This window comes from Nelumbo nucifera, chromosome 4 (genome assembly GCF_055504915.1).
Source record: "Nelumbo nucifera cultivar China Antique chromosome 4, China Antique-T2T, whole genome shotgun sequence".
NCBI lineage: Eukaryota > Viridiplantae > Streptophyta > Magnoliopsida > Proteales > Nelumbonaceae > Nelumbo > Nelumbo nucifera.
The window spans coordinates 77,114,466-77,140,405 of record NC_142652.1 but is presented as its reverse complement, the minus strand read 5'-3'; the positions used below and the strand labels follow the sequence as shown (position 1 = coordinate 77,140,405).

Here is a 25,940-nt window from a genome sequence, read left to right as displayed (position 1 = left end):
TTTCTCTTCATGAAAAGTTATTATTTCAGAAAAGAAAATAGAAATTTTAGTTAATTTGGATTTGAGGGTTTAGCCTGTTTCTGGACCATTGGAGATGGTTTAAAACTTCAAATCAATAAATTTGAATTTGAGGGTTTTGCACTCTATATGTTTCTATATGTACTCCTTCCAAACTGAGCTTTGGCTTGGTTTGGAAAGAATACAAATACAAATATGCACAGCACAAATACATAGAAAACAATACAAAATACAAGGTTTTGCACCCTGCATATTTGTATTTGTATTCCTTCTAAACTGAGTTTTTTTTTCATTTTTTTATTTGTTTATTAAGCTTGATTTGAAAAGAATACAAATACAAATATGTACAGTGCAAATTCATACAAAATAATACAAAAGATAAGGTTTCTCACTCTATATGTTTGTATTTGTACTCCTTCCAAACTAAGTTTTGGCTTGGTTTGAAAAGAGTACAAATGCAAATATGTAAAAAACAATGGTTGTGTTTGGTTGCAATGCAAACGCAAATATGTACACTGTATACTTACCCTCTTTTCGGTTCATGAATGCAAATACGGTTCAGATTTTAAACCGTTATTGCACTCATCTTATTTGTTTGAAATCGGTGCTAAGTGTGGGTCCCATCATTAAATGCTTCAATGCCTTAACTTTGGTTAAAATGTTGATTATCAAAAAATACAAAATTGTATAAAAAAATATGTACAATAATACTCTCTTTTCAAAGTATAAAATTATCAAAAAATACATTTTTTATCTAATAATCATTACTTTTTTACATGTCAAATGCTCGTAAACACGAACTACAGTACATAAATACCCCGATTTGACATTTGTATTGCAAACAAATGGAGCCAATACAAAATGCAAGATTTTGCACCCTACATATCTATATTTGTACTCCTTCCAAACTGAGTTTCTCTCACATAATTCGTCTAGTTACCTTGGATTTCCACCACTTTCCCGGGTTATTTTAGTGAAGTGAAGAAGCAATCCACCTTAGCCCTTGTGTATTTCCACACCGGTTATTTAATTTTAGTCATCTCAATGTTTATTTTGAGAATTGAGATGTTAGGTCTAAGCTAACGTGCATGGAACTGCAAATCCAAACTAATTGAACGACTCATGGTGGTCACAGAGTATGTTTACATGGATTTAGCGGAAGAGAGGGTGGAAAATACACTTCTTCACTTCAACTATTACCACCAGGTACCCACTCTACATTGCAAATTAGTTTTGCTTGACATCCATCTCTCTATTTGCCTTTTTCTTTTTCTTGAATTTGGTAGGTCTGTCAATAAGTCAGGTCTATCCAACAGAACCAAATTGACTGAACCGATTATATCAGTTCTAATTCTGTTGTTTTCATGGGCCAAGTCAGAAAATTTTTATGAGGGGGAACAAAACCTAAAGTTGATTAGGGAGGGGTGGGGGAACAAATATAGATGGGCCCATATGGGAAGCCGACCATTAGATTAGAGAGTGGGGAGGGGGAAATTTACATGGAAAACTATTTCAAGTGGGGATATTTACATCTATTAATAATTGGGCTGGCATTGGTCCTTGCTGCTCTGAACCGATTATATATGTTTAATAATGTATAAAGGTCTTTTGGTTTTCTAATTTTTGTATATTTTGTCCGAAAGGGTAAATTACATAGATGGTATATAAGATAATTTTGGTTAAAAATACTAGTTTTGTCAATTTATTATTTCACTATCGTTTTTGTTAAGGTTGTATCATAAAAAATAAAGTTTTTAAGCATAATATGATCATGGAATCATTTCTATCCATAAATCTTTGCCCAACTGCTCTGAGGTGTAATGACCATGAAACCATATCCTATTAGAGGAATAAATAGAGAGTGGATAGGGAGAGCGAGAAAAGATACAGGAGGTGTGGATGTAGGAGTAAACTTTTCTCTTAGGATTCATTTGTTTTTTGGATTTTGAGAGGGAGAAAGATATGTTCATGTTCTTTTTTCAGATTTATGTAGTATCCAAGAAAAATTTATTTTCCCTAGGTATCATTTATCCAAACAAGTGATATTTATCTCTGGTGGGTAATTAATTTTTCCATTTGGGGGAAAGTTTTCAACACTTGGATAAGACAAAGTTGTCCCTTTTAGTAATAACTTTTTATGGCTAAAATGACCATTATCTTAATTATCTAAAAAATAAAAGAACATAGGTAAATGCAATTACCCAAATAAGAAATATTTACTTGATAAATGCATTTACCTGAATAAGTAGCTTCTGAAAAACGAACGTTTCAGAGCCTTAGAGGTATTATTGAGCTGGGTGTGTAATTGGGAGGCATGCCTGAGATTGAAGATTTTGTTTGTAACATCTAATTTTATTTAGTTGAACTCAGTTTGGAAGGAGTACAAATACAAACATATAGAACCTTATCTTTTGTATTATTTTGTATGAATTTGCTGTACATATTTATATTTGTATTCTTTCTAAATCGAGCCTAATAAATAAATAAAAATGAAAAAAAAAAGAAAAAAAGCAGAAGTTAAGCCAGACAAGAGTTTTATTGTTGATGGCATAGCCCAAATTGAAAGCATCTGCTTGAGAGGAGAAAGAGAAGGGTAGGGCTTGTTAAAAAGTGAGATAATTGATACTTCGAGTATTAGTAATAATTAGGTGCTGAGGACGGCTAAAAAAGTGGCTGCTTCTGGCCAGTAACAAACCAATAAACCATGCTCCCAGACCAGAATATGAATCAATATATAGACAAATCCCCTTCCATGCTTACCAAGAAAACTGGAAAAAAAAATTGATTCTATTCCAAAATAAATCACACCTCAGTACTCAAAATACAATAATTCCCTTCAAATTTTCCAAAGAAAAAAGAGAGAAAACAAGAGAAACAATATGCAAAGGGCTCCCGGGAGGCATACTGAAGAGATAGATAAAAAAAAAAAAGGAAAAAAATACAGTTCAAAGCAAATGTGAGCAAACAAAATAAAAATAAAAATAAAAGCTACATGGAATATATACAATCAACTCTGCAGATGACCAAACACTACCTGGGAAAAACTGAAAGTGGTTTCTCCACACGGGTGAAAAAAAAAAGGGGGAAAACAACAACCATCATCTCAAATCCTCAGCCACTTTTCAAGTATGATTAAATGGAATAAAAGCTTTAGATCAGACGATGGCAGCTGGAGAACTTGACAAAAAAATCTCATCTTCCTTCATGCAAGTCTTCTGAGAACACTGCCGTTCGAGAGATGTTGTCATTGTCAAATGCACTTAAACCAGAAAAAGGGCCAGAAGAGAACATTGAAGAAGTTCCATCCGACTCATAAGTAGTGGATGACTGCCTGAGGTTGGTACGGCTGTTCGAGGTGGCTAACATGGAATCTTGATACTCTGTGATGCGCTGCACCATTTTTAGAGACTGTACCACTTCACCCATTGTTGGACGCTGGTTTGCCTCAGGGGCAACACAGGCTGCTGCAATTGTGCAAACACGTACAAAGTCATCCTCTGGATACTTGCCACCTAGTCTTGGATCAGCAAGCTCTTCCAGTCGATCCTTATCTCTAAGAATTGGTCTTGCCTGAATGCAATAAAAGCATAGTTCTTCAAATTATACCGAGAACAGTGAGTTACTTCTCTAACAAAAGCAGAGGAGGGAGGGATGTCTATCAACTAAATCTATTAAATGTTGGATTCTGGAAGTGGAAGCATCAACCTCAGGGAGTTTGTCAAATCTGAGACAACCATGGCACAGACTTTAAGATTCCTATATTTTGCACTAGGCATACAGATGAAAATAAAATGGGAAAAGGGAAATAGCCCTTAATTTGGACATGAATGCAAAATTTGTAATTCTTGGTAATATAATCAATAAATTTTTGCATGTTATTTGCACCGATTTATGCACCTAAGTCAACAAATGCAGTTTTCTTAAAAAAAAGTCAAATAATTTCACCCAAGTACCCAGCTCCTATGCGTGCATATACACAATTTCTCCTAAGTTCAATATTAAATGGGGAGTCAAATAAAAAACTTGCTATCTGAGATAGCACTTATACCCAGGAAAAGCAAGTAAACAAGGCAGAAATGTAGGAATTTAGGATCAATAAAATAGGAGAGGAAAGTACTAACCCAGGTAACAAGGTTCTCCTGGCCTGAAGGTTGTGACATATCAACAGGTTTCCTTCCAGTCAACAACTCAAGGAGGACAACCCCATAGCTGTATACATCACTCTTTACCAGTAGATGGCCAGTCATGGCATATTCTGGAGCTACATACCTAGTTCCATTTGGTAAAGCCATCTAAGTATTCACAACAACTTTATAGTAAAATAATAAAAGAATAAAGCAAAGAGTAGCTTTGGTAAGAACTAAGAAGCACAGTAGATGTTTACCCAAATGTGCCCATCACACGAGTGGACAGATAATTTGCCCGCCCTTCAGGTGCCTGTTTGGCTAGGCCGAAGTCAGCAACTTTAGCATGAAAGTTATTCTCAAGTAATATATTTGATGCCTTAAAATCCCTGTGGATGACACAAGGTTGTGAGTCCTCGTGTAGGTATGCAAGCCCTCTAGCAGAATCTAAGGCAATCTTCATTCTGGTATCCCAGTCCAGAGGGCAATTTACACCCAAGGGGCCTGAAAAAACATAAACATTCCTATAAGCATCAGTTTCTATCTATCATGCTTCATTAGTGGAGACTCGATCTTCACTAAAAGCAGTTAATATCATAAAGATATCAAAACAAATGTAGAAATCTGTGGCACAAGAAGGTGAAATACCATGGAGCCAGGCCTCTAAACTTCCATTTGGAACAAGTTCATAACAGAGGAGATTCTGTAAAGAGTCGCGACTACTACAGTAGCCTACAAGTTTCACTAAATTACGGTGATGCAGCCTGCTAAGCATCTCAACTTCAACCAAGAACTCTTTATCACCTTGTTGTCCTCCATTAGTAAGTTTCTTGATTGCAACAGCTGTTCCATCACTTAAGACACCTTTGAAAACCCTGCCAAATCCACCCTCTCCAAGCACACTTGCAGGCTCAAAGTCATTTGTTGCTTCTTTAAGCTCTTCATATGCCAGAAATCGTGTACTGCTCGGGTGGGGAAGAGATCCTCCTTTTGAAATTGCATCTGTAGTCCTTGGCTTTGCTGCAATATGAACTCCAGTTATGTATAATTTTATTTAAAAAGGAACTTCATAATAATAGTGCAAATCAGATCCATATTAAGTTCTTGTTTCCTGAGTTCCTTTCTCTAATTAAACTTACGGTCCAACATTCTTAATGTATTTCCCTCAATGAGTTATTTTTACTCTCAGGGAGACACCCCCCCCCCCCCCCACACACACACCAAGATCCCTAATATGTGCTGTTCATTTCATTATTTAATTTTAATATTTGGAAGTACAGTAATCACACAGGAGAAGAGACATCTTCACTCTTGGAATTTCATACAAGTCAACCTGCACTATGTTGAATCTGATGTGAGGTTACCACCCACTGTCCCAAGAAGGGGAAATGATCCAATGTCAAGACCACTCAGGCAAAATTTAGATCCAATCCATTTTTCCAGGAAACGAAGAAGTAAGATTTTGAGAAGTTGAACTGTATAAGATTGAAAAATTTACATCTCATATAGAAAAAAGAGCTCAGATGGTCAATTGGTAGACTTTCTGTACAAGTACATAGAAGATCTAGTGATGGATAAAAAATAATAGCACACAATTTCCTTGTAAAACCACCAAACCAACCTCTTTGAATTCCTAAAGAGTTGATAGCTTAAAAAGGAAAGGAAAAAAGAAAAGCAACAGTAAGCTTTCAATATTGATTTTCATTTGATCAAGCAAAAATGAAGCAACAAAATCAAAGAAGGAAAAAAATCAAAGAAAGCAAAAGTGAAGCAACAAAATGAGCGATAAGCCATATAACCAGAGGCAGAACACATGGCCAGACAAGGTGTTGATATGAAATTTAGATTATAAATATTTTTGGTACCCAACATGACAACACAGGTATATATATATATGTATGTATTATGAATCACAGGTATCTATATTTTAGGTGGCTGATATAGTAATGAACAGGGATGGTAGGTGTTTACCAGGAGAAGAGGAAGGATGGTCAATATAGCAATGAATAGCAAGGCAAGACTAGCTGTCTTACAAAAATGCTTAGGCAGGCACCTAAGCACCAGCTATGCAGTGGTTTTAGGAATATGAGACCCATGTTGGGTATGATCCATGTAGACATTTGCCACATTTTCAATGGTAATAACTTTTGCATATAAAGACATTACATCATTAAGTTCATTAGGCAATCACTTTTAATCATAAATTTTCTATTATATATAATATTATAGTCAATTCCATTCAGAAAACTATCAAGGCATATTTAGTTTAAAATAATGAATTGTCATGTAAAAATAATCCAAACAAATAAGCAAAGTAACAAGTTGATATAATAGTAAACCAAACTGAATTAATCAGTAAACAGGTTCAGTTGATCAGTTTTTGTTTGTAATTTTCATGCAAACAAAAAAATTATCTTCAGTCTCTAAATTAAAGAAAACAACCAACTAATATTTCACCACCAACAAAACAAAGATGTACAATAAAATTTCAACAATATTTATCTAAATACAACCAAATAAACCAAACATCTAATGATTATTATAAAAACACATCAATCTTCAATACTCATAACTTCTAATAAGCCAAGCGCACACACAATTCAACATCAACCACAATATTGTCAAAAACAACACAATATTCAACTTATTAAATAATACACATAACACTAGTTGGGGGAATTCAAATGATAGAGAGGAGTGCTTGGGTGACTTTCTAAATGGCAATCTCATTGTTGTTTTAGCATATGACAATTTGGAAATTTATATATTCATAGTATATAATTAATAAAAAATATTTATTATAAATATAGTAAGATACTGTTGATCCGGTTAACCACAGGTTTATTCCTAGATTAAATGAAACCAAATCCAAACCGATGGATTCACTCGGATTTTATGGTTCAGATTGTTGGTTTTTGGATCAGACTTTTTGTTTCTCAGATTTTCATGAGCACCTCTAATAGAACCCATGTAGCCCTAGCCTCTTGCTACCAACCAATACACCCATTTGTTTAATATACTACTCAGCTGGGTCCCCATTTGTAACCCAGAAAACATCTGTAGTTTTGTTCTTGTTGACTGCCTTCCTTTTAGTTACTTTTTAGATGTTAGATTAATCGAGCTTTATGTTTTGTTAATTTATAAGGGGTGGAAACTTGGGTCAGGTTGGGTTGAACATTTGTCAAATTTTGAATGGGCCCAAGCCCAAACCCAAACTCAATGTAGTTGAAATTCTTCAACTTGGGCAACCCAACCCCCCTAATTCCAAATAGATTTTGTATTCTAATGGAGTGTTACTTTTCACTACTAACATCTGCAGGTATTGCATTCAGGTAGGCTCAAAACGCTGCAGGTTTCCCCAATTACCCAGCCAATAATTCCATGCTGTTTTCTTTTCATTATTGATTTTTCGGAGGTATATATACAAAAAAGATTAATCTGATATCTTATCTAGTGGTACTTACCATAATCATTTGGTATAGAGTAAATTAGTTCTCTGCCATCACAAGAGATGCTTAATTGATTTGAAATACGTACCTATTTCTTTGGGAGGCGATTTCTTCTTTTCTGGAAGTGATGTGCATGCATGAATTATTAGCACAGATATAATTATGATTACAAGGAGACTAACACCAATACCAAGAATCAGAATCAACTTTGTATGCCTCCCTTTATTACCAGCAACAGACAGTGTAGAAGGAGAGGGCAGATGGGCTGAAGCAGCTATAGGTGACATAGCTGAAGCAGGAGCTGTAATCAGATGCTAAAGTAAGTATGCAGAGATTATTGGTCATCAATACCAATAGTTTAACTGTAAACAAAGTGTGTGAGTAAATAAAGACCAAGTTTTCTATATTGATGAATGAACTAAGCGGGCAGGATAGGAAAAAAAATTATCCACAGATACAAAATTTATCCCCCCCCCCTAAGGGGAAAAAAACAGAAAAGAACATTCAGAATAATGAATTAGCTGCATAAAGTTAATCTGAAATGAAATTTAAAAGAGAAATTACTTCACCCAAAGAGGAAATGAAATCCTCATCCTTTCATAACAAAGCAATTTTATCCTTGCACAACATTTCCTTATTTTAAAAGAGCAAAAAAAAAACTTAGTAATAAATAATTAACAAGGGGTGAGTTAGTATCAGGTTAAATTCGTATCAGTGTTGCATGGACTCTCCTAAGGAAACTCTAAAGATATATAAATTTTAGTTATTTATAAAACAATAACTTTGTATGCTTGATCAGTATCTTAAGACACTAAGGCTGCATTTGGCATTCCTTATTTTAGGGACTTATCTCCTTTTTTCTTCTAAATGAACATTGAATTTTTAACTGCAAAAGTAGATAAGTCCTTAAAATAAGGAATGCCAAGTGCAGCCTAACTTTACTACATAAAAGGTAAGTTCCCCTAACTGTCATGCTTAGTACATCCAAAATAAGGATCAGGTATAGCAAGTAGCAACTCTGAGTGAACACATGAAATAAAAAGGAAGAAAAGCTTAGGAATCAGAATCTGACACATGCCCAAGAGTCTGACCCAGCAAGATGAGAAAGTATGGACATATGGAATGTCTATGAAAAGTATATACCATTAAAATAGTTGATATTTTTTGAATTCTAACATTATATGCCTGCAAAAAACTGTTGCTTTTGTTACTAATTAATGTTCAATATAAAAAATGGCATTTATCTTGTAAATTACCTGTTCATTTATGTCAAATAAGCTAGGAGATAAAAAGGAAATGTTATGTAAATTACCTGTTCATTCGTATCACTCAAGTTTAAAGAGAATTTTATGGACATGCTATAGGATTAAGTTATCAACCATGTAATATGGAATAAAATGTTGGGTAATCAACAAAAAATGCATCCATAAAATTAGCATATTAAAGATAGGGATGTTGACATGGATTAGTGGCAAGACTGTGAAGATGGCACTAGCACTCCAGCAGTTAATGCATAATATTTGTAACATCAATTAGTGGCATGATAAGGAAAAGTTGGTTGGGGCAGTTTGATCATGTTTGCATTAATGAGCAGTGGCTTAGTGCCAAGGATTAAAGTATCGATATCGGGTATTGTATCGAACCACTCAGATACAGATACGGATTCGAATACGCTTTGGAAACACATGGATACGGACGAAAAAATATAGATACACCGAAAAATGCATGTAAATTCCATAAACATATTAATAACATTATTTTTAAGATCAAAATAATTCCATAAACATATTAATAACATTATTTTTAAGATCAAAATAGCCATAATTAATGTATAGATACATAGAAAATGTATATTCTAAAGGTATATGTGAAGAAATATACTACAATTAATATAGTGGGATGCATAGAAATCATAAAATTTTATTGATATTGTATCAATCAAGAAATCCTGGAACATATTTATATATATATATATATATATATATATTTTACAAATTAATACATGCACAAAGCTATTATTATGTTATTTTCTATTGAATTTCAAGACACAAAACATATGCAACTATTATATGTGAATTATTATATTGATTATTTTCTATTTTACTATTTTTAATTTTTAATATTAACTGAAAATCAACTAAAAATTAATTCTAAAATGTTTAGTTAACAATATTTTATTTTTGTAAACAATAAACACGTTATTATAAAATGTAATTAAAATTTATAAAAATATATAATATTAACTTAAAATATATCAAATATATTAAATTTTCTAAGATACACATCATATGCAAATTCATAATTTTTAACTACTAAAATAATTATTCCATTATTAATATTTTATTTCCATAAATTTTGAGATAAAAAAATCATTTTTTGATATAAATGTACATTAGTGGATTTGACAAATTCAATTTATATTATATTCTTGAGGTTTTTGTAAATAATATTTTTATTTTTATAAATAATATATATACTTTTATTTATTTCAAATTAAAATATTAATTAATAATTTATAAAATTTTAAGATACATATCATGTTCAAATATATAAATATTAAGTACTAAAATAATTCTTCTATTATTAATATCTTTTTTCGTATAAATTTCTTGAGATTAAACAAATTTTTGATATAAATGTGGATTTAAGAAATTATTTATTCTATTAGTTTATAAAATATTAGTTTTGAGCATTATTTTTTTATTTTGCCAGAATTGTTAAACACGAATGTAATTTTTCTGCATTACATGTGGACACTAGAATAGAAAAAAGTTATTTTATTTCATTAAATTTCATAAGATGAAAGTGGCCTAGTGGATCAATCGCGCAGTTAAGGCTTCAACACTGGGTGATTTGTGTTCGAATCACACCAGGCACATTTTTTACAAATAAACGCGCACACGCAAGAAACATGTTGATCTGTATCGGTCAATGCAACACGATACAGGTCGATATGAATGTGTATCGCTCTGATACGCACGATTCAGGGGATACGGGTTTAGTCGTAGCATATCCCATATCCCCTCTGGCCGATGCCGATACCGATACGATAAGCCCCGTATTAGACGTATCATATCGATATTTAAATCCTTGCTTAATCATTAACAAATGGTGTGGCCCTTGATAGAGGAATAGCAAGACAAGATTAATCATTCACGCAACCATTCCTAGATAACCAAGGCAAAGCTTGCTGAGTGAATTGAGTCATCTCAAATATTAGTGAATTTTAATTTATATGCTTCTTATATCATTTTCTGAAATTTGATACAAGTGCCTCTCTCACTATTGTTATTATATTTCCTATACTTCAAGAAGATTTGGAAATGTCACCACATGTTCTCTACGTTCCCATTTCTAAATGAACCAAAGTGAAGTAGCAGATAGAAGATGCAAGTACAGGATTGCACATATAAAGTCTACACATTAATCACAGAACCACAGCATGAAGAAAGAGGCAATGAGACCATATTATAACAGAACAAATCATTTACCTTGAGAAGGAGCCGGTGGCTTAAACCAGGTAAAATTAAGAAGTTTGTAGTCACCCACTAATGATGGGTCAAGATGAATCCGATGCTCAGCAAGCAATTTGTTTATAGCAAGTGAGTCACTGGCAGAAAAGCTTATCCCTGTATGTGGAGTAATGTCTATTGAAATATTCAACCTTGATAAGCTAAGTACATAAAAGTTGATGATCTCAAACTGAGAAACTCGTAGACCAAGCTGAGAAGCCAATTCTCCAAGAAAAGGACTCAAATTGGAATTGAGGGAAACATTCAGAAGGAGAAGGTCGAGCTTTATTGGATACACACAATGGCAAGATTGGCTCCCTCGTTTCAGCACCATGTCTGGCCCACAACAGTCTGTCCAAGAATAGGATCATATTGCAAATTAAGATCAAAGTAGACAATCAGTCATTAAACAACAAAAACTAACAAGAATGGAATAACATAGCCTCAAAGCTAGACTTCCTATCAAGTTGCCATCTGATTTTGAGTACTATGTTTTTTCTCTAAGGTGTAATGATATTTTCTATTTCCTGATCCCACCAAATCAAGTTGGAAAATGTAAAACAATAACTGGTTTATGATATAGCTTACCAGAGATTTGAGGGGACAATGGTGGCTGAGCTAAACCAGAAGGGATTTTTCCAGAATTTGAATGTTCTGGAGCAACACCTGTCAATAGAGGAGGTAGAAGGTCAGCACTAGGTGCCGGTAATTGGTTCCTCTTCATCGATGGTTTTGATGCCCTTGAACTTGAAGGAGGATTACTAGAAGTTGTTAATGAGCCATAATCTGAAGATGGAGATGGCACTGGTACTGCAGGAGCAGCAAGTGGAGGAAGAGGTTTCCGATATGGCCGGTGAAACAATGGAAGATTAGCCGGAAGGGGAAGTTCGGAAGTTGTAGGCCCAGTGAATGGAGTGCCGATGGGAGATACTTGAGGTGCTCCCAATACATAGTTGGACGATTCAGCATCCGTTATAAATGATATGTAACATGAAATGAGCAAATATTCCAGAAATAACCACCGAGTATTTTTCATAATTCCTGAAAATTCAAATATATATGAATTGAAGGCAGCTAATATGAATGAAGACAGAAAATAAAATTAAAAAAAAAATAATAATAATAATAATACCGAGCCCAACAATTACAGTACGGAGGATGAATATATCAAGTTCTTGAGAGCAAATGATGTTAGCAGAACACTAGGCTGAAATGCATTTCAAGTAGATACATCTGCCAATGATCTAGCACCTATAACAGTGCATATTTCTATATGAAGAATGAGCTAATAGGCATAAACACTATCAGTAGTCATCGAGCAAAGCCAAAACAAAATCAACACTCCCGGATAGAAACAAACCCTAGTTCAGTGATGTCGAGCTTCCAAAAACCAAATCACCATCAGTTAAATAAAACAATGCGCTGCATTTTACGGAGTCGATTGAATAAACAGTCCAGCCTCACCCAACAAAGAAAGAAAAGTTCAAAACGCAAGCAAATGACAGAAAGGACGAAATAATCGAAGAAGTAACCATCACAGGGGCCCGAAGAAAACGTACCAGTACTGTAAGTAACCGAGAACGAATCCGCGAAATCCGACACCACCGACGCCACAGAAAACGAACAGTTCAGATCTATTCAACCTTAATAAACCGTCGGTTAGATCACTCTTTGAAACAAATAATAACTTCAAATAGGAAAAAGAAAAAACATCAAGAGTATCTGTTGAAGTCATCGCCAACTTCCGATGAATCGTCAAAAGGCGGTGAGATTAATGGAAGAGGAGCTCGAAATGAATGACTGAGAGGCTCAGACGCCATAACTGGTAGTAAAATTAGGAATTTTAAGCTCATACAGTCCAATTTCTGAATATGAATTCGGATTGTGCAAACCCTCCGAATTGATTTCGTTGAGCTCCTCCTCTTCTACCTTACTACAAAATCCTTGAAGGAATCCCTTCCTTCTTTTTTTCTTGGTTTTTCGGTGTGAAGAAGCAGAACTGCTGCAGAAGGCGCTGGGGCGCTGGCTTAACGTTAATGTATTCCTAACGTGCGCTTTTAACGGAAAAGTATCATCTAACGGTAAAAACGGATCGATGTCGCGGTTTAGACGTTTAGTGTCTGCGAAGGAAATATTTTCAAAGGAAAAAAATAATAAATAATATTTTTTATTTTGGAAGGTAGGTATAGAAAGCGCGCCTATTTTTGGTACGTATTAGGTAAAACTTGAAAAAATAGTAATTAACGAAAATGCCACTTCAAAGGAAAATGAGAGGCCGAGTGAGTCAACCCATCCTGCAGAAAACGAGTTAGCCCCCGTGTGGGAGTGCTTATAGCATACGAATAAGATAAACAAGTGTTTATCCTAACAAGCGCTTATGAATTGAATGTTTGGCCAAAAAGGACTTCTTTCCTAAAAAAACACTTTTGGGAATGCTTAAAAATAAGTGTTTATTCAAATAATGACTTATTTTGGGTTGGGACTATAGACCTGTTTGATGATTAAGTACTTGTTAAAAGAAGCACTTGTGAAACAAATACTTATTTTAACAATCACTTAAGGTTGTTTGGTAACCCACTTTTCAAATCACTTATTATTTTTTAAGCACTTATTGGGGTGGGAATGTTTGGTATGCTACTTTCCCCATAAGTGTTTATATTGACACAAATAACAGTTTTAGCCCTCATTTCACTCGTACATATATACAATGCTTTTCACATGTTATACCACACATTTCAACTGAGAGCCCACGTGGACCCCCACATAGGCTGTCATGTGGATCTAATTAATAATAATATTATTATTATAAATTATTATTATTATAATTATAATTAGAAGGAAACAAAGAGATTTCTCCCTTCCTCTCTCTCTTCTTCTTCACCATCTGTTTATCTCTGCAACAGCAATTCTCTTGGGCATCTAGTCGAACAGTACGTCCTCACAGATTTCCGGTGAAGGTTCTCCGAGTTTGCTACTGGGAAAAGTAATTTGTTGATACCAGTTGAAGTGAAGGAGATATAAGAGGGGGAGTGGAGTGAAGGGTGGTTTTGTTGGCTATATTGCTTTGATGACTCGACTGGTTTGAAGCAAGGAGAGAGCGAGAGGTGGAGATGGGGAAGGCGGGTTTTGGTTTGGCTGTGAGTTGTGCGGTAGTGTCATGTACGACCGCTTCTATATTGGTTGGTAGACAAGTGAAGAGTCGGCGGAAGTGGAATTGAGTGGTCGGTGTATTGAGGGAATTAGAGGAGGGATGTTTGATGTCGATAGAAAGATTAAGGCAGGTGATGCTATGGTTGTCGAGATGCACGCTAGGTTGGCATCCGAAGGTGGAAGCAAGCTTAAGATGCTCCTTACTTTTGTCGGCAATCTTCCCAATGGGTAGTAAAACTTTCTCTACAACTCCCCTACTCGCCACTAGAAGAATAGATCAGAGGGGGGAGGTTGTCGCCGTTGCGACTCCCCTATTCTCGTCAAGAAGACGATCAACAGGGGTAAAAATCTCCTTTTTATCTCGTTAGGGAAGAAAGGGGGATGATCAGGATGGGTAAGAGAGAATGAGAGAGGAAGAATGAAAGTAAACACTATGTTGATGTCGAGGGGAAGAATATGATGAACAGTGCTTTTTGGGCGCGAGGTATTTTAGGCATTATAAAAATTTATGAAGGATTGGTTCGTCCTATTTTTTTGGAGAAGTACTTAAAAAAAAAACCAACTTGAAGTCACTTTTTCAAAGAAGTACTTCTTCCCCACTTTTTTACCAAACACCCATAAGTACTTAAAAACCAGTTAATGTATGGTCCCATGTCTTAAAAGAAGTACTTTTTTTAAGTATTCTCAAACAGGGCCTAAGTGGTTGTTAAAAGAAGTACTTGTTGCACAATTACTTTTTAGAAGTACTTATTTTAACAACTACTTAAGGTCGTTTGGTGATCCACTTGCCAGATCACTTATTATGTTTTTAAGCATTTATTGGGGGTGGGGATGTTTGGTAAGCTACTTTCCCCATAAGTGCTTATATTGATAAAAATGACAATTTTAGCCCTCACTTCACTCGTATATATATACAAGTCCAAATAAAGGTGCTAATCTCCGATCGCCGATCGACAATTGACTGTTGCTCCCAAGGAAGGTGCCACTGCTGGTATGCTCAACCCTGTTAACTGAGGAAGAAGAGGGTTTAAGGAGAGATGGGGGTATTCTGGGTATTTAAAAAAATAAACAAGGACTTTTTAGTTCCAAAATTTTTGCAAGTCCAGTTATTAACAAGTACTTAAAAAAAAGCAACTCTCAAGTGGGTTTTTTAATAAGTATTTCTTTATCAAATAAGTACTTTTTTACTAAACACCCACAAGTGCTTATTTTCCACTTAATGTATGGTCCCAGCACTTTTATTAAAAAAGTATTTATTTGAAGTGAAATCAAACAAACACTACACCAAAATAAGCGTTTATTCTGATATTAAGTACTTATTTGAGATTAAGTGTTTATTTTCTTTCTGGTTTATCTTGACACGTCATGTCATTTTGAAAAATACCTCACCAAAGATACCTATACTATTCCTATTTAAAATAAGTGTTTTTTCACCAAAGATATAAGCGCTTAAAAGTAAAATTTTTTAAATAAGTGCATAAAAAATAAACATTTTTTCAATAAACGCTTTAAAAAAAAAAAAACACTCCCAAATGGCCCTTCACTGCTTCAGCAAATCCCATGGTTTTGAAAACTGGACTAGACCAGACAGTTGGACCAAACCAGTCAGGTAACCGGTTACATTTCACCCTAAAACTGCTTTTTGGCAAAAAAAAATCATTGATTTGATCAGCGACTCACTGACCCAAGCAATTGAACTGTCAACCCAAATAACAGTTTTTAACCTTTTTTTATTATATTTTTTTAAATTAGAATGAACCATCCATTCAAACTAAACGATCAAACTGTTCGACCCAAGAATGGCCTCCTGACTAAAACAAACCGAGTTAGGAACTATATAGTTAGGCTTGACTTGGGTATTAAAATGAATTAATCAAATACAAAACCTTATTGTTTACTGCTTCACATACCCCAGTCCTCCCTGATTGGTGGTCCACCAAGAGTCAATATCATGAACTAAATTATAAATAAAGATTGTTGGGCATTAAAAAGGAATTTATTGGTCAATAGATGACTCTGGTTCCTCTGCATTCTCATCTTCCATCTCTGAAACTGAAAGTAAAATATTCAAGTATGATCTGAGCTAAGCAATCTAGGATTCTTAGCAGCTAATGCAGTATATATATAATATATAAAAAAAGGTAAAATAAGATATAAAAATGCACTTAATATTCAGTATCAGAAGCCATGCATTTCATTCACGTGGTGCCGAATCTAGCCACGAGGTGATGTCACTGTACAAGCCAAGTGACTCCACTTGGCATCATTGGATCCTCCTCTGCAAACCATGATTTTTTCTTAGCTATTTTTTATTCCTACTACTTTCTAGTTATATTAGACTAGTGATACTAAATTAATGCCTTTACACTAGCCCTAGAACTAGTCAACTAGAAGTCCTCCTCAATGGGCTCTTAGAAAGTTAGAATGACAGCTGACAAATAGGTGCCGGGTCCCCAATAAAAGAGCAAAGATTAATTGAACACGATGGCTGTGTAGAGGAAACGGGTCAGGTCGGGTCGGTCCGTGCCGCCCTCCCTTTGGATGACTTGGGGGTTGATCCGGCACGGCCCATGGCCCAAGCCCATGTTGTGTCACGGGCCGGGCTGGCCCATGGGTCGAGTCTTGGGCCAGGCCAGGCTATGCATTGGGCCAAAGCTATTTATTTAAAAAAATTGATAAAAAAAAAACTTAAAATTTTAATTTTATATAAATTTTGATGTATATAATTGCATATATATACAATAATTAAATAAATTAGTATAATAAAATTAATAAAAATATTTATTTTATTAATATACTATATACTATATATTATTATATAATATTATATATATATATATATAAATAAATAATATATATAGACTGGGCCGGGCCAGGCTGTGGGCTAGGTTGTACTAGCCCAGCCCGTGGACCTAAAACCCCAAGCCCAGCACAACTTGCACACAGCCTGTGGACGATCATGCCAGGCCAGTCCAAATTCATATCGGGCCCAACATAATTTACACCTCTACGGCTGTTTAGCAGCTGTGAAACCAATAATAATGTTCCACACAAATATAATGAATTAATGGGTCTTAAAAACTCTCCAATTATCAACAAAATTATATTTGTTTTGCCTTTATAAGCTGATTTAGCTGCTTTAAAGCTCTCCGGATAAATTATCAAAAAAGGCTGAAGTGATCAGATTCTTGGATAACTTATTTGGGCTTTTTGGAATTTTCACTAAACATAGTTTATAGTCTATCCGTATGGAACTCACCTTGGAGAGCCAAAAGCCACTGTGATTCATAACTCTCAAACGGGCCCTCATATCTTGAGCTCCCAACCGTAAAATATCAATCCGCATAACTAAAAAACATTTATATCTCGAGTTTTGAACCATAAATAAAACAATACCTAGCATAGTAAATACATGTATGATATGCATATATACTAATAAAAAATGTTAAGATACCGAATTATTCAGTGATACCAAAAACATGGGATTTTTTTCGTAAGAATATCCAAATTTAGGAGATAGAAATAAAGAAACATATTATTTTTAATAATCTTTTAATAAAATAGAAATCTGATTTTTAGCACTGTTTTCAAAACCGGACCGGATTGAACGGTTGGACTGGAAAAACCGGGAACCGATCACCTGACTGGTTCCGTTTTCCTCCAAAACCGCTTTTTCCCTCAAAACCGTTGATTTTGATCAGCAAACTGCTGAATTGATCGGTTAATCATTCGAACCGTTCGAACGGTTTTAACCATTTTCCAATTTTTTAATTTTTTTTGTCAGAACGAACCGGCTGTTCGAATCGATAACCGGACCCCTGACTGGTTTGGTCACCGGTTCGTTTTTAAAAACCATGATTTTTAGTATAAGCAAGCTCCTTCGCGGGACACATTAGATGCTGGGTCCTAATTTTAGTGGTATTTATTTTAGTGGTCCTAATTTTATGTGGTTCGGAGCTTAAGCTAGACGTCTCTAATTTTAGTGGTATTTATTTTCTCATTTTTTAGGGAGATCTATCACCTGATGATCCGGAAAATAAGAGGGAAGGTGGTATTGTGGTAGGTCAGAAAGGGTGTATATCAATACTTTGTTTTTTTTTTTTATTGTCTTTTTCAAAATTTCTACTTAAACTTATTTTTACATGCTTTAAGAATTAAAATAAAACAGTTTCTTGAAAACACACACCTATCTATAAATAGATGTATTGGATTTATCATATCAAAATTTTGACCTTGCATATGAGACCCACCAGTAGGGATCATTTTCTGTCTGGCCTGGAAACCTAGTCGGGTTTTGGGTTCAAGTCTGTATCACGCCTGCAAATTTCTAACTCAGGCCTGGCCCAATACTTTAGGCCTAGGCCATATCATATTTATATCTATATCTATCTATACGAAGGTACCGATACATTGAGTGATATCGATAGTTGTTTTTTGCATTCTTTTATTTTTTTAAAACCGCTTTAGGGGAGCCGGTTTAAGGCTTCTCCATCCCCTGAACTGGTCAGAACCCCAATACACCCCTATAGCGACATTATCGGGATTCCACCAACACGATATGTATCAGTCGATACGAGCCGATATGTATTGATACTTTGAACATTGATCTATACTATCTATAAAAGTACGAATAGATGTGGTTAGTTTCTGGAATTTTTACTAGATTAAAATACTCCATTTATAAGGTTTGAATCAGAGAAAGAGCAATGATAAATATGTAATTTTGTTTTCTCATTTAATGGTTATCATAAAATGACTATTCTTTCTCGTTTAATGCTTGTTACAAAAAATACACAAAACTCCATTTTTTTTGTTCATAATTGTAAAATAAGTCAATGACAAATATGTTATTTAACATTCCCATTTAATGCATGTTAGGGAAAATACACAAATATCTTCTTTTTGTTAAATAATTGAAAAATAGACCATGGTAATTGCTCAAACCTCCCTTGAAGTTTTTGACCATTGCCCAAACCTCCCTTGAAGTTTGGTAATTACAATCACCTCCCCTAAACTTCTTAACATAGTTGCAAATAGACCCCTTTGTAAAACCCTATAGCAAGAGGCATGAGAATGTCCAAAATACCCATATAATTATCATTGAGATTGGTTTATACATAAAAATAAAACAATATAAATGTTACGAACAATAAAAAAAGAGAATTTAAAGTTGCAATTTTACCTTTGAGCAATTGATATGAATGTGAAATTTGGTAAATACATCAATTCCAAAAAAGATTAAGGGGATTGGGGTAGTGATTGATACGAAGAAAAAAATTGGAAAATAAACATTGTGGTCAAAAGTAACTACATGGGCATTTTGGACATTTTGTGCTTTTTGTTGGAAGATTCTAACAGAGGGTTTACTTGCAACTGTGTAAAAAAAAGTCCATGAGAGGTGATTGCATTTACCAAACTTCAAGGGGGTTCTACAATGATAAAAAATTTTATGGGAGGTTTTAGCAATTTACTTTTTCATTTATTTAAATTAAAAAAAAAACTGAAATTACATCTTATGTTCCCAATAGCCAATGTTGGGCCACATTAACCACCATGAAGAGATTTCTAACTTGCAAATGGATGAGTAATTCATTCTTTAAACTATTTTCTTGTTTTTTTTTTAAATATTCTTAACCTATTTTATTGGTTCAACTCTTGATCATTAAGGTAGCAGATGATTTTTTTTTCTTTATTCCCACCATATGGTGGGTTAATTTTTCATTTCCGTTGCCTTAAAGACCACATCATTGGATGGCAAGATATCTATAAGAGTAAATGATATTTTTTATAGCAACTCATTGTGAAGTTTTTAGTGATTGAAGGAGCTAAAGTTGGATTTATCATATATAACTTAATCCTTGCAAAGGTAACGAGAATTCAAATAAAATTTTGACGAAGGTAACTGATAAAAATTATTAATTTTATTAATGAGCCATAATAAAAAAGAATAATAAGAATTTTATTAATTCTTGTTACCTTTGCAAGAATTTTATTTGGACATATCTTTATATTAATGAACTATAATAAATGTGATAAATAAGAATAACTTTTATAGATGTAGAAATATAAAAAAAATTGAAAATGTATTAGATATTATCATCATAATACTAGTCTATTACCATTTATAAAAATGAGAATGATCAATTTTTTTGGTCGAACATCCTGATTTTTTGTTTCCAATTTTACCCCTTTTAATATATCTCTAAATGAATTGGCGAACAACCTCAAAGCCTTCTATTTTACCCTTACATATAACAAAAGACAGGTATCCCAAAAACACAAACACGTGGATAGCAAAAACTTTACATGATTTCTGCCAATTTACTTCTATGGTGATCAAAAGCCATAGAGAAGTGAGGACCCACTTCTATTTCAAATAGACTTATTTAAAATTGTATTTGGAGGTACTACATGAAGGCAAAAAAATTCATGGCAATGTATAGGTGTGTGGTACTATGGAGATTATGATGTAAAAGAAATGCTTGGATATAATTTAATAATTTGAAAATTTTGAAATTATTTTTGATGTCAAAATTGTTGAGGTTGCTAATAGTTAAAAAATAATAATAGTAAATTTAAAATGATTTGCAATTATTACAAAAGTATTAAAAAATATTGATAATTCAATAATAACTATTGATAATTATTTTGTTCTTAAATAATTTGATAATTTCATAATGATGGTAATTTTAGTAGTTGTTATTATCAATTTATGTCATTATTAAAAATAAATATCTATAATTTTGACTATTAATAATCTCAATAATTTTGAAATTATCAATAATTTCAAAATTATCAAATTATTGAATAACAAAATTACTGTAATTACTTAAATTTCCACAATTATCAAATTTCTGAAGTAACAAATCATTGTATAAAAAAATAATTTTAACAAAATTATTGAATAAAAAGTTATTTTAAAAATCACTGTTATTATTTTTTAAGTTATCAATAATTTCCAATAAACTTGAAATTATCAAATATTTCTATGGGATAATTATAATTGTTATTATTATGTAACTATCATTTGAAAATAATTGTAATTACTATTATTAGTTAATAAAAATTATTATTATTCAATAATTCTCGTTATTATTACTGATTTCCTCATAATTACCCTTAATGAAAATAGATAAATAGAAGAAGTTAAAAGTAATATAATGATAACTTTAGCCTAAAAATTAGTGTTATTATTATTCATTTATCAATAAAAAAGTCAGTAATTGTCATTTTTTAACAAGAAAATTACTGAAATTACCATAATTATGAAATTAGGAAATTATTGAATAAAAATTGTTATCAATAATTGTTTTGAATAACAAATTTTTTTCTGTAATTTCTAATAAGAAAATTATTGAAAATTATTTTAAATAATGGTAATTATTGGAATTGGCATAATTATAAATTATCAAATTATTGGATAACAAAATAATGGTTTTATTATGGCATTTTTAGAGTGTTAGTAAGTGATGTGGGTTAGCTTGGTCCAGCCCACATAGGGCTAGAGGGCCCAGCCCACTAACGCCTGCTAACGTCAACCATAGAAGGCGAGAGCCCTGCTGCCTTCGTACGGAGCCAATCACATAACTATCTGGCGTATCGCCAGGGCCTGCAACCTGACCTCGTACGACTCTCATCCGAAGCGTTCATCTCTACCTACCACCAGCACACTCGAGTATAAATAAGAGGTAACTGCCCTGGAAAAGGGGCGGGAATGGAGTAACTCCAACATTTACTCTCTCATTTACCTTCTGCACCTACATTGTCTACCCAACATTAATTCCGGGAGATCTAGTGCATCCGAGGACTTTATCTAGGAGCACTCTCACACTCTCCCCAGCTTCACACCTCGTACTAACTTGATTGTCGTAGCCTCCGCCTCGGGTATCCACCCCAAGGCCTCTAACACTCCTTGTCTTGCAATATCTCAGGCCATCAGGGACCTCGCCTCGACTAGCAGTCCTCGGCAATTGTAGTCCTCGGAAGGATTACTTTGCCTCGGTTTGCTGTCCTCAGCTTCGGTCAACCTCTTCCGAAGCCTTGGGGTCCTCGGATAACGCTCGAAAGTTGAAGAGTAAATTTACCTTGTTGCCCTCGACCAAACCGTGCGGCAACAATTGGCGTCGTCTGTGGGAAAGTGGTTGCTAAGACGACCCCCACTTCAGGATAAACAATAATAACACTCTAAGATCCAGAATCCCTGTAAGCTCGAAAGCCATGGTGAGGAGAGCTTGGAACACCCCAAACCTGGTTACCTACATACAGTTTCAGGATGTTCTTAATCGTTTGGACCGCCTCACCCAACAAATGGAAGAAGTCTGCCCCCGAGTAGGAGGTCTCTCTCAAGGCGGCTGCCCCGTTGGGGTGTCAGAGGATCAGGGTCAGCGTGAGAACATCGAGATACCGGCCCTCCACCACGGTAATCCACTGGCCGAACCATCAGAATCGGGCAATAACCGCCTCTCGGACTCACCTCGAAGGAATGTCTGTCCTCCGAGCCGAAGGGAGAGTGTGCCCACTCAATCCGCAGACAGTCATCAATCTTCGGAGCAGCAGCACCACCGTCGTAGGGAGGCCCCCTAGGATGATGGAAGGCAGTTCGGCCGCCCTGTAGTTCACTCCCAAGGCGAGAACCGACGCCATCCCACTCCACCTCCCATCTCAAACCTCAAGGACGTTTTGAATGATCGTTGCGCCCGCAGAGGAGCACGTGACCCTGTCTCGGAGTATTCAAGAGTCCGAGCTGACACCCATCGGGTCCGCGAAGACAAGAGCAGGGCCCATGCCCGTGCCAACCCAGGGATCGCCGAGTTGCAAGCCGAGATTGGGGCTGTCAAGGACGAGCTCCACCAAGTTAAGGAGAGTCGAGTCGATGCCTCAACCAGTCACGACAACTCCGTCAGTCGCATGGACGCATTCACCCAGAAAATCATCTCGGAGACTCTCCCACCACACTTCAAGGCTCCCACACTGGAGACATACGACGGAAGCACTGACCCCGATGACCACCTGGAGGGTTTTAGAGCACTCATGATACTGTACGGCTATTTTGACGCCTTGACGTGCCGGACCTTCCAGGCTACCTTCAGGGGGGCCACTCGTCGTTGGTTCTCCAGTCATCCTCCTCCATCGATCAGCTCATGGGAGCAATTTACAACCCTGTTCCTCACCCGCTTCATTAGCAGTAAGCAATGCCAGAAGAGTGTAGTCTCTCTGATGTCGCTCAAACAAAGGTCGGGTGAAAGCTTGCGGTCTTACATCGACCGCTTCAAGAAAGAAGAGCTCGAAGTTCGAGACCTCAACCCTATGGTCTCCATGCATGCGGCCATCAACGGACTTCACCCCAGCTCGGCTCTCAAGTGCTCGGTTGCCAAGACCCTATCGAAGACCAAACTCAAATTCCTCAAGAAGGCCCAGAAATACATCGCGGCCAAAAAGGCTTCGGCCGGATCGGAGACAACCAAGAAAGGGCAGCCGAGCGCCACGACAGGCCCCCGGAGAAGAAGAGGAAAAGTGGAGACCAACACCACCCTAGCAACAATGGTGGCAAAGACAACAAGAAGCCCGCCACCCTAGCCTACAGGGACTACACGCTACTCAACTCCACCCACACCCAAATTCTGATGCAGATAGGGGAAGAGAAGTTAGTGAAGAGGAACCCCAAGAGGGGGAACCCTACGAAGTACTGCAAGTACCACCGCGGCACTAGACACGACACTGAGGACTGCCACGATCTGAAGAATGAAATAGAGTCCCTCATTCGCCAAGGACACCTCAAGTAGTTCGTCGGAGGAGAGGCCGACGCCTCATCATCCCAGCAACACCAGCACCAGCAAGTGGAAGACATCATCGATGTCATTATCGGGGGCATGGCCTCAGGTGGAGCCTCAGCTTCGGCTCGAAAAGCCTACGCCAGGCAGCTCAACATCCAGGAGCCTGCCCCGAAGAAGCAGAAATACCTGGACACTCTACAGAGGCCGAGATGTTCACATGCCCTCGTCTTCACTGACGAGGACCTCGAGGGGGTCACTGTCCCCCCACAACGGTGCCCTCGTGGTCGCAACCATCATCTCCAATTTTATGGTGAAGAAGGTTTTAGTGGACAACATCTTGTTAGCCAACATCATTTTCTGACACCTATGAGAGAATGAAGCTCGCGCTAGAGAGGCTCTAGCTAGCTAACGCTCCTCTCATCGGCTTCTTCGACAGCGTCACCAAGCTGGAAGGAAAGATTACCCTGTCCAGCACGATGGCGACAACGCCACACCAGGTGACTTGGATGCATGAGTTCCTAGTGGTGAAGGTTACCTCTCCCTACAACGCAATAATGGGAAGACCAACCCTTCATGCACTAGGGGCTGCCATGTCCTCTTATCACATGACCCTTAAGTTTCCCACCAAGCACGACGTCGGAGTCGTTCATAGGAACCAACAGATCGCCCGCCAATGCTACGTGGCGGCACTAAAAGGAAAAAATAAGGAGGCCTTGTCACTGGAGAGCCTCAACCCCCGGGAAGAACCAGTGAGTCGAGGCCAAACAGCCGAGGACCTCGTCTCGGTTCCCCTGGATGAGTCAGCCCCAGAGAGGACAGTCTGCGTTGGGTCCAACCTCCCCCCTGAACGCCTATCTAAACTGGTAAGTTTCCTTAGAACTAACGCTGACGTCTTTGCTTGGTCCACCACTGACATGCCCGAAATTGACCCTTCGGTCATTACTCACAAGCTGATCGTGGACCCAAGCTCTAAGCCAGTTCAGCAAAAGAAGAACTTTGCAACAGAACGATGGAAGGCTATAGGAGAGGAAATTGACAAGCTACTCGATGTCGGCTTCATCCGTGAGGTACATTACCCTAATTGGCTTTCTAATGTGGTTTTGGTAAGGAAAGCTAATGGGAAATGGCGGATCTGTATTGACTTCACAGACCTTAAAGCGAGCCTGCCCAAAGGACAATTTTGCTTTAATGAGGATAGACCACCTTGTCAATGCCACTACAGGGTATGAACTACTCAGCTTCATGGATGTCTTCTCCGGGTACAACCAGATCCAGATGCACCTCGATGACGAGGAGAAGACATCTTTCATCACTGAGCAAGGCACGTATTGCTATAAAGTGATATCGTTCGGCCTCAAGATTGCAAGGGTCACTTACCAGCACCTTGTCAACAAGATTTTCTAGAATCAGATGGGGAGGAACATTGAAGCCTACGTGGACGACATGGTGGTGAAGAGCCTGAAGGCTGAAGCGCACACATCAGACTTGGTCGAGACCTTCGATACTCTGCGTAAGTTCAACATGAAGCTCAATCCAAGCAAGTGTGCCTTCGGGGTTACCTCGAGCAAATTCTTAGGCTTTGTCGTCACTCAAAGGGGCATCGAATCCAACCCAAGCAAGGTACAGGTCATACTAGACATGGCACCCCCTCGGTTAGTGAATGAGACTCAGAGGGTCACCGGCAAAATAGCCGCCCTTCCCTTCTTCCGCACCATCAAGAAGCTGAAAGATTTCCAAGACGGAGGAGTGCCATCGTGCCTTCGATGAGCTTAAACGGTACCTCGCCTCACTTCCGCTCCTCACTCGGCCGGTGTCAGGAGAAACCCTATATTTGTACCTATCAACCGGAGACGAGGCCGTCGGCTCGGTCCTGGTGAAAGATGACGGAGTTCAGAGACCCGTGTACTATGTTAG

General features: G+C 36.6%; 2 protein-coding genes across 3 annotated transcripts; one reads left to right on the top strand and one right to left on the bottom strand.

Moving 5' to 3' along the window:
• Nucleotides 1-2,787: 2,787 nt before the first annotated feature.
• LOC104605064 (Protein kinase superfamily protein) lies at nucleotides 2,788-13,110 on the bottom strand. Of its 2 annotated transcripts, XM_010269679.3 has the most exons (9): nucleotides 12,663-12,716; nucleotides 12,464-12,525; nucleotides 11,692-12,144; nucleotides 11,083-11,454; nucleotides 7,680-7,892; nucleotides 4,791-5,162; nucleotides 4,403-4,646; nucleotides 4,140-4,287; nucleotides 2,788-3,588 (listed from the first exon to the last, which is right to left on the bottom strand). In XM_010269679.3, exons 3-9 carry the CDS (start codon nucleotides 12,137-12,139, stop codon nucleotides 3,211-3,213), a joined length of 2,175 nt encoding a protein of 724 aa, XP_010267981.1. In that variant the 5' UTR covers nucleotides 12,140-12,144; nucleotides 12,464-12,525; nucleotides 12,663-12,716; the 3' UTR covers nucleotides 2,788-3,210. The 2 variants fall into 2 exon arrangements, with proteins under 2 accessions (XP_010267981.1, XP_010267980.1); XM_010269678.3 differs by lacking the exon at nucleotides 12,464-12,525 and having other exon boundaries at nucleotides 12,663-13,110.
• An 11,392-nt stretch (nucleotides 13,111-24,502) lies between these two features.
• On the top strand, nucleotides 24,503-25,430 carry LOC104605169 (uncharacterized). The gene is made up of 2 exons (XM_088903835.1): nucleotides 24,503-25,093; nucleotides 25,176-25,430. Exons 1-2 carry the CDS (start codon nucleotides 24,503-24,505, stop codon nucleotides 25,428-25,430), a joined length of 846 nt encoding a protein of 281 aa, XP_088759961.1.
• Nucleotides 25,431-25,940: the final 510 nt, after the last annotated feature.

Coding starts and splice junctions, on each gene's coding strand:
- LOC104605064 (XM_010269678.3), bottom strand. CDS start 12,139: ATGAAAAATACTCGGTGGTTATTTCTGGAATATTTGCTCATTTCATGT. Junction 7,893..11,082: donor GCCACCGGCTCCTTCTCAAG/GTAAATGATTTG, acceptor ATCTGATTACAG/CTCCTGCTTCAGCTATGTCA. Junction 4,288..4,402: donor CGTGTGATGGGCACATTTGG/GTAAACATCTAC, acceptor AAATGGAACTAG/GTATGTAGCTCCAGAATATG.
- LOC104605169 (XM_088903835.1), top strand. CDS start 24,503: ATGGCGACAACGCCACACCAGGTGACTTGGATGCATGAGTTCCTAGTG. Junction 25,094..25,175: donor ATGTCGGCTTCATCCGTGAG/GTACATTACCCT, acceptor TTGACTTCACAG/ACCTTAAAGCGAGCCTGCCC.